The 17,817-nt window shown below is 32.0% G+C and overlaps 1 protein-coding gene across 27 annotated transcripts in view; it reads right to left on the bottom strand.

Annotated features, from left to right (window-relative positions):
* Positions 1-6,271: 6,271 nt before the first annotated feature.
* GULP1 (GULP PTB domain containing engulfment adaptor 1) overlaps positions 6,272-17,817 on the bottom strand; it is a 311,204-nt gene continuing 299,658 nt past the window's right edge. For 24 of the 27 annotated variants that reach the window (XM_064373266.1, XM_012464086.2, XM_012464087.3 and 21 more), the window contains 2 exons: positions 15,829-15,923; positions 6,272-8,185 (listed from right to left, as the gene is read on the bottom strand). In XM_064373266.1, coding sequence (XP_064229336.1) covers positions 8,114-8,185; positions 15,829-15,923 — 167 coding nt within the window. In that variant the 3' untranslated portion in view covers positions 6,272-8,113. Of the gene's footprint in view, positions 8,186-13,493; positions 15,924-17,817 lie in introns of those variants that run through there. The other 3 variants (XM_064373267.1, XM_012464097.3, XM_012464095.3) reach the window with 2 other exon arrangements.

A 17,817-nucleotide genomic window follows, 5' to 3' on the forward strand; every position in this document is an offset into this window, starting at 1 on the left:
TCTTTTAATATTTGGCTTAGAGAAAATTCAAAAATCACATTTCTAGAAACTCCAGTTCTGTGCATATACTTACGAAGAGAGAGAGAGTTCTCACTGGAAAGGGAGCATAGTTCCAGCGGAGAAGTAAGCAGGGTGCAGACATTTCAATTGCCCCTTCAGAATATGTGCAGTTGAAGGACTTAAAAGGATTAGTAAAGGACAATTACTTGTTTTTTCTTCCACTGTTTACCCACTCAGGAGCATAGACGCCAGTTGGCACAAAAGGATCTCATCAGAGAAGTCTTTTAACATAAAGCATTTGTCTTAAGTATTAAATCAGTTTTCCTCTTGAATACTATCACAGCTGACCTTTTGAAACAGAGCTGAAGTTTCTCTCTGCTTTAAATTGTTCATTCTCATGAAGAACAATAATGAATTTATTTTAATCTTGTTGGCCTTTCTTAAGAGCAAGCACATTCCAAAATAACTCTCTTGTTCCTTAAATCCTAGTTACATTGTTTCATTTTACTACCCAAAATGAATTCATTATTATAATTTTACTGCTAATTCTTAAAGAAAAAGATCACTGGTATTTGATGTAAGTTATATATATGAAATAAAAATACTGTTGAATGGACCAATAAAAATCAAAATGATGAAACAGTTTTTTCTTTATTGTTCCATTTATTTAGTTTTGTTTGTTGTTAGACAATTTTCATGCATAGCATTTTTGAACATTTTTGTCCAATTTTCCTTTGATTTTCAAACTTTTAGTTGGGGAACAGTGAGGGAAACAATCTGGTTTTGATGGAATCCCAACTTTTTGTGAGTGTGTGTGTGTTCTAAATAAACTCAACTAGGTCATATGACTCATGTGCTTTCCATGGTCTCATTGACTTTATTTTCTGTCTAGAAACTATTTAATAAATCTTATTTAATCAGATGGATATTCTTTATTGCTTCTTTACCAAAACAAAGTTGAACTGTTCAGAAGAAAGTACTGTCTCAGGTGTCTTTCTTTCTATAAATTATTGTCTAAAGAGTTGTAGAGTTTTGATCAATTTGCATAACATAATAAATACTTGAGCCGTTTGTGGTTTTCACGGCCAGCTGTCTTCTCTAGCTTCAGCTCTATGATTAAGGATTAAGGAAGGGATGCAAAATGATGAGAAAGGCACAGGGCAATTGCTGCCTTTGGAAGATTTAACGGCATGCTGAGAATTTTTTATATTCTCTGCATTTCCCTTCTTTTATAGTTAAACAAGAAAAACTTTACCAAAAAAAGCCATTCAAAGAGTATAACTCAACATTTCAAAGGCAAGTTTTATTTGAATCTATTTCAAGAAAGTATTCTAATATTCATATTCGCAAACATTACAAAACCTAAACACATACAGGCAGCCTCCTGCAAAACCCAAGTATAGAACAAATTCTCTGTGAATCTAAACATTTCTATCCAGGTGAGTACATGTAAGAATACTTGTGTTTTGATATTTCAATGTAGTATTATCTTATGTGTTTCAGTATTTTTTTTTGGCTGGAATTTTCAAAGTTTAATATTCACTTGGAAAGAGGGGGAGCCTTGGAATTCTTTTGAGACGTGCCTTATTCATCATGAAGTCATCCTGAAAATGTAGCAGCCAATAACACTTTTGTAGAGAAACACAGGCTCCGTTTTACAAGTGTAAATATCTGCTGAGGTCTGTCTTTAAACGTGTACCTAAGAGTAGGAAAGGCTGAGAGAGGAGAGAATCATGCTTTTCCCCTGCATTCAACTTTGATTGTCATGAAGGGAAATATTTTACATAAAATATTTTGTGGAAATATTTTATGTAAAACTTTCTACAATACAGAGATTCAAAGGAAGGAAGAGTTTTGTGATCGTTCCTGTCCCTTTTTACAGGGCTATTATGATCTCTAATTCTGAGCGAGGTATACTATTTACTTAGAAGCCATTGATTGATTCAATATTTATTTACAACTAGTAGGCAAGTTAAAGAATGTAAAATACATGATTCTTCTGGTAATTTTTTTAAATCTTAGGTTTATTTGGGGGAAATTTCTTCCTTTCTTTATGCCAAGAATGGCTAATGTTTGTGAATGTCAAGTGACATAAAACCCCGTTGCTCGTATTTCCCAATGTCAAAGAAGGTTGAACTAATGCTGTAAGCAAAGCATAGAGTGTTAACAATTTAGTCCAACAGTTCCCCGTAGATCAGACTTTGTTCATCATAAGTAATCTTTTCAGAAGTTACTAAGATTCAAGAACTGTATGGTTTTGAAATTTACAAACTCAAGTGATTCCAAGGAAGGAATATTTGTTTTTCTAATTGCCATTGGTGGCTGGAAGTAATGAAACAGTAACCAGCATTTTTTTTTTTTAGTTATTTTTCTGTTTAATTCCTTTTATGTAGAAAAGACAAAAACTGCAGGCATTATGAGGAAACTAGGGGAGATTAAAGAGAAATCACTGTAGAAACAACTTTTCAGATAACTACATGGTTCTAAATACTCCCTGGGCCAAAGATGGTCCAACTTTTGTGAAAAATGAAGAGGTCAAATATGTGTATATAGCCACTTTGCCAAGTGTGGGTAAGTTGATATTTATGAAGATTTATGAATATCCCCTGACTACCTGTCTCCTCCATCCCCTGTACTGTCTAGCCTGACTCAAGCTCAAGTTTATTTTTCTTTAATTAAAGCAGCTACTAAGAATAAGATACATAAAGAATTAGTTAAAGGAAGTATGTGTATGTGTGTGTGAGAGACAGAGAGAGAGAGAGAGAGAGAAATTAGTATTTAATGAAAATGTATGAAAATCTATCTGTATATACTTCTGACACACAATTGCCTATTTATCTAATGATACTGATAGTAAATAACGGATTTTGAAAAGTATATAAAAAACAAAAACAGACACAAAACAGGAAAATAATGACAATTTTAAATGGTTCCTAGAATTATATGATCTTTTTCAAGCATAAAATTCTTTTATTTTTTTCCTTTCAAAACGTAGCCAAGAAACAAACATCTATCTTTGCTTTCTTTGCAGGAAAGAACCAGTGTCTGGATGAGTTCCAGGCCATCCAGACAGCTATTTCAACTGGAACAAGTGACCTTTGGACCAGACTAGAACATAATAGCCTAGCCAGACAGAGGGGAGGGAGTAGGCAATTGGGAAGGACCCCAACATATTCTTCTGAAAGCTCATTTGAAATAAGAGGACAATAAAAAGTTAAGGACAGAAAAATGAACTTAAAAATACTTCAAACCGGTAAAAACTGTGACCACAATATGGGATTCAAGAAAAGTTACAGTTTGAGTTTTTAACTGTCATTTTTTTAATATACTTGCTTACTATATATACTTCTCCCACCCCTTGAGCACAGGCCCTGTCCCTTAATTACATAACATTCATGTTTGAGTCTTCATAGCCTCTTTGACACTCAGTAACCATTATTTTGTTTTTCCTCTATCAGTTGGGCCAGACTGCCTTAGTCTATGATTCTATGGTGATTGTCAGACAAACTTCAATAATTACCAAGAGCTTTACTTAGCAAATTATTGCTACAATAGAATTTAAAATAATAATAAAGATTTTATTGGAAATGAGATAGTGGTTATCTTCTCTCAACATTTATTTGAAGGCATGTTGTTCCTTTCCAAGAGAACATAAAAAATATAAGTTCAGATAATTAGCAAGAAGCATCTAAATAAATATTCAATCTTTTAATGAATGCTATGGACAAAGTGTTGTACTTGGTACCAAAGAGGAAGGATGTGAAGGCAATCCTTCTTTCAAAATGGTTGAAAAATACAGAGCAAAAAAAAAAATACATTTTTTAAAATGCTTTATTAAAAATACAAAAGGAAAGATATTTCTTAGACAATGTTATTGATTTTACAAAACATGTTAATTATCATGTTGATTATGTCCAAGATACTGAGAAAATATTATGAGATTTCAGAATGTTCTTTCATAGAGATCTTTGTTATTCCAGTGAATACTGGAAAACGCTTTTAAGAAGACAACTTCTATAGCTTCTAGTCAAGTCTTCCTTTTTTTTTTTTTTTTTTTTTTGAGACGGAGTTTCGCTCTTATTAGCCAGGCTGGAGTGCAATGGCGCGATCTCGGCTCACCGCAACCTCCGCCTCCTGGGTTCAAGCAATTCTCCTGCCTCAGCCTCCCGAGTAGCTGGGACTACAGGCGTGCGCCACCATGCCCAGCTAATTTTTGTATTTTTAGTAGAGACGGGGTTTCACCATGTTGACCAGGATGGTCTCGATCTCTTGACCTCGTGATCCACCCGCCTCGGCCTCCCAAAGTGCTGGGATTACAGGCGTGAGCCACCGCGCCCGGCCAACATAAACTTTTAAAAGTCTTAATGAATATTCTAAGGTGTCTATAGAATCACTTGAAAACTAGAAGACTTGGTTCAGTGAATTTTGTGTGTAGACCTGAATGAATGCCAAAAATATAACTAAGGTAAAGAAACTAAATTGTTACAAAATTTGTGTTACATAGTCTTGGTGGTATTATTAACTGACAAAAAACACAATGTTAATGATACAGAAATAAGGAATTTGATTATTTCAATTTATCATGTACTGTCAGAAAAATGAGAAGTGCACCTTTAAACTCACTCCTTCTTAAGCATGCCATCTTTTGTGCATTATTTAATTATGATTTTGGAAGTACTACAGTACTGATTAGAAGCTAAGAAGTAAAGCAGAAAAAAATGAATCCAGAGAAAGACAATGCTATCTGCTACTTAAATAATATTCATATTTCTCAGATTATATTTTGAAAGCAAGAAAATAGACCATAAATGATTTTAAAAGATGGTGTTCTTGCTAGATTAAGAAAATCCCACTTGGAATTCTAGAGAAATTATGCTTTGGGGGAGGGGGTTTCATTAGTGGATTATCATGGACCTTAACAACAAAAGGTCAAAACATGAAATAAATATACAAGAATTAAGGTTTGTGTCAAATTTGTGAGACGGACATTAGAGGGGGAGATCTTAAATATTTATCTAAAGTCATATAGGAAGAAGACACTTTCTGCAGGGGTCCAAGGGCAATTCCAACCATGACTGTCAAATTAATGAGCTCCCTATAAAGGGTGTAGTTTAGGTGGAGTCTGAAATTTAGTTGTCAAAGTTGAGTCCAAGATTCTTCAAGTAATTTAACAGAGGATGAAGCCCAAAATCATGAGTAAATATTGAATTTGGAAGTATATGTGGAAACACTGGAATAGAAAAACATTAACAGCCAGTTTTTTCAGGGTTATGCTAAGTAACATAAAAATGAATAAAAAAAATCACTATTTAGACATGCAACATATTATCTATCAGATATCCTACTGAAAATACATCCCCATAATATTATTAAATTTTTTTAGAAAAGTCCAAATCTAAAATAAAAGAACAAAAAGAGATGAAAATCTTTTTGCCACTGGCCTGTCCTGATAAATTTCACATTGGCTGTCTGCTATCTGACATCAGCTAGTACGAGGTACCCAGACTTAAACACACTTAAATATAAATGTTCCCAGGGAAGTTTTTGGTTCACACAGTGCTGTAATACATATTGACTTTTATTTATTAATTTACAGGCTTCCCATACTTTCCCTTTATGACAATAAACTGACTAAAATCAGGGATCCTGTCAATTTAATGGTATCTTTAACATATCTGTTAGCAAACTTACTAGATGTTTTCTTACCCACAAAGTACATGTTATTCACATAAAGTGAGTAATAAATGAATTTTACTGAATGAATTGATGAATTGTTCCTTGGTGTTCAAAGGCATGTGAGTCCCCTGTCCCCAAAATACTTAACATTATGTTTTAAATTGATTCAAAACTTCATGATTGCACCCTTAGTCATAACACACATTCCATTATCAAGTCCACCTTTATAAAACTATCAGCCAAGACACCTTTTACATTACTGCTAAGTTAAAAAAGCCTCCAGTTATGAAATTGATATTTACATAATACAGTTTTTGCACCAGATGCTTCTGGTAAAAGGAAGCAAATCATGACCTCTCTCACCAGCAGGATCAGTCCACTGTTTTCACAACTGAATGATATTTGCTCATAAAGTTAAAATGTGTGTGGGCTGCAAGAAATGAAGTTAGAGGTAAAGTTCTTTATTTCTTCTTTGCCTTTCTCTCTCACTGTCTCCTTTTCTTTCAGCTCCATTTATGATCAAGAAAATCTGTTTCATAATTATCTTCAGAATGTGTCTATATTAATTAGAGATTGTTTAACAAATGAATTATGCAATTTATCTAAAATCATTTATTTTCAGGAAAACCAAACATATAATTGAGTTTACATAGAAATACAATTTTCAACCAGATCTTCATAAAAACGCACTGGAGAAATAATGACCGATTATGTACTATTTAATCATGCCAGTAGCAGAGTTGATTACCATTAAAAATTGGTAAAGTAACGTATCTTAAGTGTGCAAATACCATCTTAGTACTCTATTGTGTTACCATTGATAATAAATGGCCACTAAATATATACCCATTACATAAATCTTTTTAAAGTACAATAAAAATACAAATTCTATCTGTTAAAAAAAGCCACTTACAAGGCTTCTAAACATCCTCATACAAATTCCAAAATACTATCTGACAAACAAAATTATAAAGACTCTTCCTTATGAAACATATATTTCCCTCTAAGTAAGGTACAACTTAGCAGATGAAAGAAACTAAACAAGAAGGCTCATATATACCATATAACATTATGGAAAAACACACAAATATATATTGCATAAGCATATTTGATTTCTTTTCCTAGTGAAAATGTACCTTTAACACTTGAAGAAAATTCCCATGAGTGAAAGATGAATCTATTTTTGAGGGCTACCCCTAACCTAAGTCACATTTTCATTAATTTAGTTTATTTATCTTATAATGTGATGAAACAAGTCAGAAATTTTGACCATACATTTTTATTTTACTGAGTAAATTAGTCTGTTACATAATGTTTATCAAGAATGAAATGCAAGAGAATTTTACTGCTCATGTTCAAGACGAGACTGAGCAGCAACTAGGTTTTTTTTTGAAAAACTGAGATTTTTGACTTTAACAAAACAAATACAAATTGAATTTACCAAATAATATTGATAATTCATATAGAACAGGTGGTGCAGATTTTAAAGTACCACAACTAATAGGGTATCAGAAAATAAACTTTGGTGAAAAATATCTTCATCAAAGAAGAAAATATGAGAAGGGTAGTTCTTATGCAGTGAGGAGAAATATATTTGTCAAAGTAAATATGGTAATATCACTGAAACTATAGATAGCATATATTCCAAATGATTTTTATGGAATATCAAATTAGATGATGCTTTGCCATTATAGTAATGTAACTTATCTCGTTTGTAATGAAATTTAAATTTTTTTTAAATAAATAGCAAATTTTCATTTGTTCACTATCTTTATAAAACAAATTATGTATTTGAAGTATAACTGATCAAAACTAACATCATCTTGCATTTACTAATAAATACACTAAATACATTTGGTTTATTATCGGAATTTATATCCTTATAATTTTACCTGCCAGGAATTAGTGACCTTGTGGCATTATATTTAAAGTTTACATTTTCCCAGTGATGTGAACAGTATTTATACATGAAATGATATCTGTCTAATGAATAGTAACATGTTTGTTAGTTTGAAAACAGAACATGTTTAGTTTGGCGTTGGTATATCTCTTCAGAATTTAAAAAGTTATCATTAAGGTATGGCTTTTGGGAAATCATTAATAAACTAGCAATCTGGAAAATGAATACAAATCTCAAGATACTAACTATATAGAACTCAGACACAAGGCAGATATTTGTATAATATGTCTTTCAATTATAAATTCATCTACAATAGAAACAGAAAGGAACAAAAAAGTATGATCTACTTTACAGGAAGTTGTTTTTAAGATAAAAATTACAGATCAATACTGAAGGTGAGGAAATTTAACTGAAATAATTTTCAAAACATTAAAATATTCAAAAACATATTGGCACATGAATAATACCTAAAGTAATAATAAATGACATGTGTATATAAACACATTTAACATGAGTCAGGATTTCTTGTTCTTAACATCAGCACCTACTGTCTAATGGGTCGAGACAAAATACTGTGCCTTCAAGAGTTAGTCCCATTTTGAACCCCTCCTGTAAAAGAGAATAAAATCATTAATATCAGAAATGCTCACAGAAAAATAAAATAAAATAAAAACAGTGAACAAAAAAGACTATGAACTGAAGTTGAAATCTTCATGCTTTGATCAACTAATAAATAACTACATGTCAAATGCTGACTTATTGAATTTTTATGTAGATGGATAGCACGGGCAGTTCTTTTAGACCCCATTAACATTTTAATGTTTTAGAGATATGCCAGGTTAGCATGCATGAGAGACAGAAGAAAATACATAAAATTAGGTAGTTCTAAGATAAAGTTTTCTTTTTCAGAAAAGTCTAGCTACTACATCATTCTACTGTAACTGAAATCTGTTAGCTTTAAAAATTATTAATTTAAACAGTATTAAGATAGACTTCAAATTGATGAGAGGCTCAAGACAGCCTGATGATTTTCACCTTTTCTTCCTGGTTAGCACTGACCAGAGCCTTGGAGAAATATTGCTTTTAAATGCAATGCCATATCCTCTGTGGAACACACAACTGCAGACTACTTTGCCATGGAGAAAGCTTCCCCTACTTGTCTTGCTGTTGCTTACAGTAGACTGGCTTCTTTGACTTCTACTCTCCTTTGCATATTTTAGAAGTTAAGTTGTTTTTGTTTTATTGAGTGTAAGAAACACAATTGCTATGAAACTGTTTATCCACCAAGATTTTGAATTAAAAGTTAATGGCAAAGGAGTCTGTCCTTCTCCACTCCAATCTCTTTGTTGCTCTCTCTCTTTTTTTTTTTTTGGCATAAGATAATTGAACTGTAGGCCATCTCCAGTCTTACCACCTCTCCCCATTCCTAACCTTTCTTGTAAATCTATACACATTGGCCTACAAAAAGATGAAAATCACAGACTCGCAGTGATCAATGAAAGTGGAGGTTACATTGTACGTCTCCTTGTAGATGCAAATGTGGTAGTGCTTCAGACATACTCTATCTTTTTTTTCTTACTAACAGAACTGAAATGTTTCAGAAAGGTAATTTGTCATTTGGAGTGGCCACGTGACACATTATTGGCAAATAATATGTAGACAGCAGTGTAATCCTAAAGAAAACAAAATATCTCTCAAAGGGAACCACTGGTTTTCATTCACCTCTGCTTCGGATGTTTTATTTAATTAGACTGACTATATCTACCTGTAGGTTAGCTAATTGTGTATCATTTTGCATACCCCAAACTACTATTATTTAGAATAAGTATGTAAATGTTCTTATCTTTGTATAAATCCAATATCAACATCATCATATAGAGGAGGAAAGTGGTTATTAAGCTGCAAGCCACACTTTGTTATTAATGTTCAAAGAATAATCTTCATTATGTTTATAGTACAGAGACTACTAATGTATAGTAATTATGACAATGTAATCATTGTGAAGGTTTTTTTTTTGATTCATTAATATGGTGAATCATATTTATTTTCTCATATTGAATCAGAACTGTCTTGGTAGGAGCCCCATTTAATCATTTGTGGTATTCTGTATGCAGCTAGATTTTATTTTTAATAATTTATTTAAACTGCTTTGTATTAGTACTCATAAGTGAAATTGATCTGTAGTTTTTAAAATGTCTTTTCAGTATTTAGAATAGAATTTTTATTTAGTTGAGTAAATATGAGAATACTTATCATTATTTTTAAAAAATCTGTTCTTATCACAAAATATATTTTGCCATATTTATTTATATTTTTCAAACAGCCAGCAAATACTTAGAAAAATACATATTTTAAACTGAAATACTGTAAATAAACTTTTCTTTAAATTATTTTATTAGGTTATCTGAAGCTCTGTGTATTATGTCATCTTCTGGTAGATTATGAATGGTAGATAGACGATACATCGATAGATAATGATAGCTAGAAAGAGAGTTATGTGTGGAAATGTTTGATACCATACAGCACTTTTAAATTTTATCAGTTCCTTCTGACAGTAAACTAGTGTCACTTCAATTACCCTGAAAATACTATTTGTCAATGTGTTATCAGACACAGAAAAGCAGAATAGAATAGAATAGCCATCAAAGTAAAATAGAGGTCAATTACTATTTCAGTAATAACGTGTTAGTATATCACTTACAATAATATCTATCTGCACATTCACTTTTTTTTGAGATGGAGTTTTGCTCTTGTTGCTCAGGATGGAATGCAATGGTACAATCTCAGCTCACTGAAACCTCTGCGTCCCGGGTTCAAGTCATTCTCCTGCCTCAGCCTCCCCGAGTAGCTGGAATTACAGGCATGCACAACCATACCTGGCTGATTTATTTTTATTTTTATTTTCAGTAGAGATAGGGTTTCTCCATGTTGGTCAGGCTGGTGTCAAACTCCCAACCTCAGGTGATCCGCTCGCCTCAGCATCCCAAAGAGCTGGGATTACAGGCATGAGCCACCGCACTCGGCCTCTCCATATTGATTTTTTGAGGATTCTTACATATCATAAGGTTTCTTCATTTTCTTTCTTCCTAAGATAAAATTTTCTGCACATTTCCCGATCTTCTTCGTAAGTCCCATTTTGTAAATCACAATTTAATAAACTCTGAATCATTCTATATCCTCTTGAGCTTCAAACCTCTTAATAAAAATGAGGCTTTATTCACTTATGCAATGATGGGAATTATCATAAGCTAATGTCACACAAAAGAATGATTAAATAATTAAAATATTCACCATATGCTTTTTACATGAAATATTTTGATGAATTTTCTTATTTTGAAATAGAAAAGCATATCAAGGAAAGAAAAGCTACTACATTTTAAAGTATGTCTTTTTTTTTCTATCTACAGATATTTAAAAATGATTTTAATAATAATGTCAATACTTATACATTTATGCCATATAACTTTCTTATGTAAGTATTATATTACATATACATAGTTTTCTATCTTCCCATTTTCATCTTTGAAGACCCTGATTATTTTAAATTCCCAAAGAACTAATTTATTATGACTATATAAAATATTATTAATTTTTATGATGATTGTTTCCCAGCATTTTAAAACTATGAATAATGTTGACTAGGTATTTTTATTCATAGAGCTTGAACACATTTATAATTATTTTTTTCCTCACAATAGATTAAAGTCTTGATATCAAATAGAAATAAAAGATTAATAACAAGTTACTCTTTAAAGAGATTGCTAGGCCAGAGTTACCTCTAAACTAACTCTGACCTAGCAATAATTTAGAGTGCTTATTTTATCACACTTTCACTTGTATTGTTTGATTATTAGTTTAAAAAATCTGCTAGATTAAAATGGCATTTACAGTTATTTGATTTGTACGTTTACTTTGATTAGACAGAACATGTCTACATATGTGTAAGCCACTTGTGATCTTCTTTTACAAACTAGCGCTTTTTTTATTTATCTGTTGATTCTTTAGTTTCCTAATCATTTGTCTAATTGCTTTAATTATGTATATGTAAAGTATTTATATATTTTTAGACAGCAAATTTTTAAAAAATGGATACTACATGTCCATACTTATCTTTTCCTTATAAAATGTTCTTTCCAATTTAAAAGTCTGATAAATATTCAGTAGTATTCTAAATATTTTTAAATGTCTCCAGAGTTTTTAATGATCGCCATTCTAACTGGCGTGAGATGGTATCTCAATGTGGTTTTGATTTGCATTTCTCTAATAACCAGTGATGATGAACATTTTTTCATATGTTTGTTGCCTTCATATATGTCTTCTTTTGAAAAGTGTCTGTTCATATCCTTCACCCCCTTTTGGATGAGTTTGTTTGTTTGTTTCTTGTAAATCTGTTTCAGTTCTTTGTAGATTCTGGATATTAGCCATTTGTCAGATGGATAGATTGCAAAAATTCTGTTGGTTGCTGGTTCGCTCTAATGGTTGTTTCTTTTGCTGTACAGAAGCTCTGAAGTTTAATTAGATCCCATTTGTTTATTTTGGCTTTTGTTGCCATTGCTTTTGGTGTTTTAGTCATGAAGTCCTTGCCTATGCCTACATCCTGAATGGTTTTTCCTAGGTTTTCTGAGACAACAGATGCTGGAGAGGATGTGGAGAAGTGGGATCACTTTTACACTGTTGGTGGGAGTGTAAATTAGTTCAACCATTGTGGAAGACAGTGTGGTGATTCCTCAAGGATCTAGAAACAGAAATTCCATTTGCCCCAGCAATCCCATTACTGGGTATACACCCAAAGAACTATAAATTGTTCTATTATAAAGACACATGCACACGCATATTCATCATGGCACTGTTTACAATAGTAAAGACCTGGAACCAACCCAAATGCCCATCAATGATAGACTGGACAAAGAAAATGTGGTACATATACACCATGGAATACTATGCAGCCATAACAAACGATGAGTTTATGTCCTTTGTAGGGACATGGATGAACCTGGAAACCATCATTCTCAGCAAACTGACACAAGAACAGAAAATCAAACACTGCATGTTCTCACTCATAGGTGGGTGTTGAACACTGAGAACACTTGGACACAAAGAGGGAGTATCACACACTGCAGTCTCTTGGGGGCGGCTACGGGAGGGATAATGAGAGGGAAGGTGGGGAAGGGATAATGTTGGGAGAAATGTCAGGTATAGGTGATGGGGGGATGGTGGCAACAAACCACCTTGCCATGAATGTACCTATGCAACAATCTTGCATGATCTGCACACGTACCCTTGAATCTAAAGTACAATAATAAATAAATAAATAAATGTTGATTACTTCTGAAATTTATCTCAGCATTTGCTGGAAGTTTCAGCAGTACATTGATCTTCTCCCAGAGTATGAACCTGTTGACTTAACACTATTTGTGCATGCTTCTTTCATCCTTTGAAACCTTGCCACGCTTATTTTTCAATGTATTAAATTATTATAGCTCACATGGTACACTGTGGGCTATCAATACTATTCCACTTATTTTCCTGTTGGTGACATATACTGGAAATTTTAAATTATGTCAAATCAAATAACCATATTATTGATTTCAAATAAATGTTCAATCTTCTAACTGCTTATACTGAAATATGGCTTAACATTTCTGTATAAATGCTTACATGCCTGAGATGTTTCTGTAATTTCAAACTTAATTCAATTCCCTTAAAAATAGCTTAGTTACAATCTCTGTAAATGAAAGATGAAAACTTAATGTCTCACTAGGCTTATTAACACAATATGGTATTCACAACCCACTGTACTATATTAAGTTTTATGTGATATGCAAAGATAAATATAGTTGCTAAATTGCGTATTAGATTCATTAGGCTAGCAAGATTAATAATAAAAGCTATCATAGACTTTAGATGAAGAAAATATTATTTTACTTTAGTTAAAGTGACCTTGCAAGTAAATCTTGGACTAAAAGAAACAATCATGGCCAAGCATGGTGGCTCATGCCTGTAGTCCCAGCACTTTGGGAGGCCTAACTGGGTACATTGCTTTGAGACCAGCATGGACAACATGGTGAAACCCTGTTTTTAACAAATAATGCAAAAATCAGCCATGTGCGGTAGTGCACACTTGTAGTCCCAACTACTGGGGAGGCTGAGGAGGTAGAGGTTGCAGTGAGCCAATATAATGCCACTGCTCTCCTGCCTGGGTAGGGTGATAGAGTAAGACTCTGCCTCAAGAAAAGAAAAAGAAAAAAATAAAGAAAGTAAACAATGTACTAGTGATTAAGTCATTGAAAAATAATCTTAAAATACGGTTTATGAAACCTCTTTAAACATAACTATCAGATTATCCTATAAACATATGAAGCTGTTGTTTGAATTTTTATAGAATAAAGTATGCAAATTTTAAAGTTTCAGCTTTAAAAAGTTGTAAGTTATTTAAAATTATGGTAAAAATAATATACCAACCATCTCTGGCGCTACCCACATGAAAGCAGTAAAGAATTAAGAAAGACATTAAGAAAATATTAGAAACAGCAAAAGCAAAAACACCACAGTTTAACATTATTTGACTATCACATCACAAAATACAGTGTGTCTCAAACTTGGTTCCAACAAAATCTAGAGATAGAGGCTTATCTTTGAAACTCAGTAATTTTTTTTTTCCAATTTTAGGAAAATCTAAAAAAATTGTAGAAAAGTACTCTGTATGATCTGGGTAACCCTTGAGAATAAATACTACCACATCAATATTTGTCTTTATTACTACAAAAGTATTAGTCCAAAGTAGTACATGTCCAATGGGTAAAACTAATATAAAAGGAAAGGAATTGATTTCATATGAAATACAGCATTCTTGCTAAATTATTAGGCACCATTTGAAAGTTTCGTAGTATATGAAACATAGAAAAGAAGTAAGAAATCTGTTCCATCAGACAGAATACATCTTGAAATCAACAGAAATTTGATATGGTGGTTTTAGTTTTGAAAAATAAGATCATCCATGCTGTATTGGTGTTGTAATTTTGCTTTCATTTAATTTACAATTTATTGAATCATAATTTTATAAAAACTAAAAGGACAAGTTCTTTATAACATTTTTGTCGAAATTTAAAAATTCTAAGTTAATACTAAGGATCTAAAATAATTTTTAATGTAAAAGGGAATTAAGAATGATTCAACTTGAGAAACACTGTTATAACAGAGTCTTTGAAAACCTGAAGGCATATGTTAAGAAACTCAACTTTTAAATTCAGGCATGTTACTATATCTAGAACAAAATGAATTCATGCACTACCTAGAAAATAAGACTGCTACACAGCTGGAGTCATAAATGAGTAAAGGGGCATTTAAATGAATTTTCTAAGGATTGTAATTATTAGTGATAGACCAGGTTCACCCATAATTGTTTCTTCAAGGAAGTGAGGCATAGAGAATGAATGTATTATCCCAAGACTAATAAACAAAAATACCTCCTTTTCCTTACTTTAGTTTCTTCCTTGTCTCTTCTCAATCAGCTTCATATAATTGGTGTCTGTCTGGATTCTACCATATATAAACTTTTTAATGAAAAATAGGATATAATAACTTCACCAAAATATAAAGGGCAAATATAAAGGGAAGACTTTACTTTAGTGTTCATAAGACTATTTTTAAATAATGGTCCATAGTGCAAAGCTTTTAAAACTGACTTCTGCAAACTTCAGATCAATTTAGAACAAAAAAGTAAAAGGAAGAGAGAGAAATGAAAACCCAACTGGACCACATTCCTAAAGAAGTTGTCACTGGGTGTCTGCTTTTTAAATAAAAGCCCAAAAGTTATGAATTACAGCTACAATGCTTCTTTTCAGAGAGAATAATTTTAATCTTACAGAGATTTTCCCTGATCTTCTCATCTACAATTTTCAAATTCATAATTGTTAAAACTGAGATCAAATCTTATAAATCTAATTCAATGACTTTTAAACTCTGGATTTCAAAACAATGAACCATTAGAATCCATACCACTTTGTATAAAAAAATGAATCATCTTATTGCCATTGTAAATTCAACCATTAAATAACCAACAACCTTATCCTTAGCATATGTAGGAGTATTTTTAGGGCTAACTGTACATTATTATTTTAAAGTAATTATTTTAAGTGAGTTTTTACAGTGAAAATAATTGAAGGAAACCATAGTTTTGGTACATAACATCCTCTTTGTCCCAGATGAAAATGAAATAAACCACTTATCAGCCAATCTGTTAAAATAGTCACCTGCATCTCATCTAATTTTGATTGAATATCTGGAGGGAAATCTGCTGCTCCACAGTTAAATGGGTCAAAAGGTTCTGCTCCAAATAGGTCCCGTTCTAAAAGGAAGGAAATAATTTAGTAAATGAAATAACAAGAAGTGAGCTGGAGTGATTTCAAAGGCGGGATTATATAAATGAATATTTACATAATCAAATGAGCCACTAATCCACACTTACACTGTATGTTGTGCTTTCCTGAGCTTAGACCAGTTAAACATTAGTGAGGAAGAAAAGATCCATTTTATATTAAAAAGTTTTGTTATAAAGAATTATTATCTAGAGAGGTTTCTGTTTTTAATGAAGATTTCTTAATATCAAATTCACCAAAGTGTTGCTAATTAATAAATTACAATACCTATATTTTATTGAAACAATTTAAATTTGTTAAAATTAATGCACTATTCATTGAGACTACCTTAATTCCATTGATTGATGCCTTGCAAAACAATAGTAAAGCAATACGTAGGACTAAGTAGACTTACAGGTAGCTCTGCTCAAAGTTCATGCACTCTTCTCTCTCCTTTTATCCAGAGAAAATTTTAAAGCACTTGTCTCATGTAGTATGTAAGATATCACCTTTCTAGATAGCCACAATGAGATAGTTTCTTTAAAAATGCCTCCTATCCCAGAAATACATTTATTTTTTAAAAGTAACAGGGATGCAGTATCAAAAAGCTTTCTGTACATATATTCTAAAGTATGCATTGCTATTTTTTATCACTAAAGGAATATCAAAGTTAAAATTGATGTTTGTAATTGATAGATTATGGCCTCTTTTGAGATTTTAAAATAAAATTCTTAAGAAATTCCTTTCCTCTGTATCAATTCAAATGTATCCTTAATTGGAAAAATATTAAATTATATATGAAAATGTATATTTTTAACATAGTCATACCTTCATTTTGCAGAGAACTCTACATTCTCTGAATTCAATGCTATGTAAGAAATATTTATGCTACTTGATTTCTGCCATATCCTGTAAAATCACTCTGTGATTCTCGTTGTGAAGGAGACTTACATTTCCAGTTTTCAGGGGTTTTTTCCAGATTCTTGTTTTCAATAAGTTAATAACTGTGAAATTCTTACCATCTCTTTGTACTTGCAGGCATTGTATAAATAAGGGGGACACATAATTTATCATCCGATTACAGATACTTTCAAAAGTAAAAGGAGTATTTCCAATAGTCACACTGGGACAAAATCTATAAGCCAGGACTATCCTAACCAAATGGAAATTTATTGTTTCCTTATATATAACTAAGGAGTATTACAATTGCTATTATTTATTTTCCTCAGTTTAGTGTTGCTCAGGCAATAAATCAAAATGTAGATTTCAGAGGATCTTTTCTTTGAAGGAATGTCCTGGTTTCCACTATTCCATAAGCAGACTGAACAATGCTTTTCACATAGCAGATGTTTGTTTAAAAATGAATTAATGAAAAGGAAGTTTTGCTCAAAAGTTTCTGCTTCAAATAGGTTCCATTGTATAAGGAAGAAAAAAATTAGTAAATGAAATGACAAGAAGTGACTTGGAATGACTCACTTATATAGATTATGTCTACATAATCTGCATTTCTCTATCTATATTTATTAAACTTTGATACTCAGGAATATGTAGACACTTAAACATTTATCAAGGTGTTACTGCAGCATTCTTGTTACACTTCAGCAAAGAGACTGGCAGCATTTTATCCCTGCCCTAGAAATCTGTGGAACTTCGAACTTGAGAGAGATGATTTAGGATATCTGACAGAAGAAATTTCTAAGCAGCAAAGCATTCAAGGTGTTACCTGGCTTTTTCTAAAAGCATACAGTCATATGCATTCTCGAAGAGATAATTTGAAATTGGAACTTATGTTTAAAAGGGAAGCAGAGCATCAAAGTTTGGAAAATGTGCAGCTTGACTATGTGGTAGAAAAGAAATCCCATTTTCTGAGGAGAAATTCAAGCC

This window comes from Aotus nancymaae, unplaced genomic scaffold (genome assembly GCF_030222135.1).
Source record: "Aotus nancymaae isolate 86718 unplaced genomic scaffold, 86718_ANA_hifiasm-v0.15.2.pri h1tg000008l, whole genome shotgun sequence".
NCBI classification, from domain to species: domain Eukaryota; kingdom Metazoa; phylum Chordata; class Mammalia; order Primates; family Aotidae; genus Aotus; species Aotus nancymaae.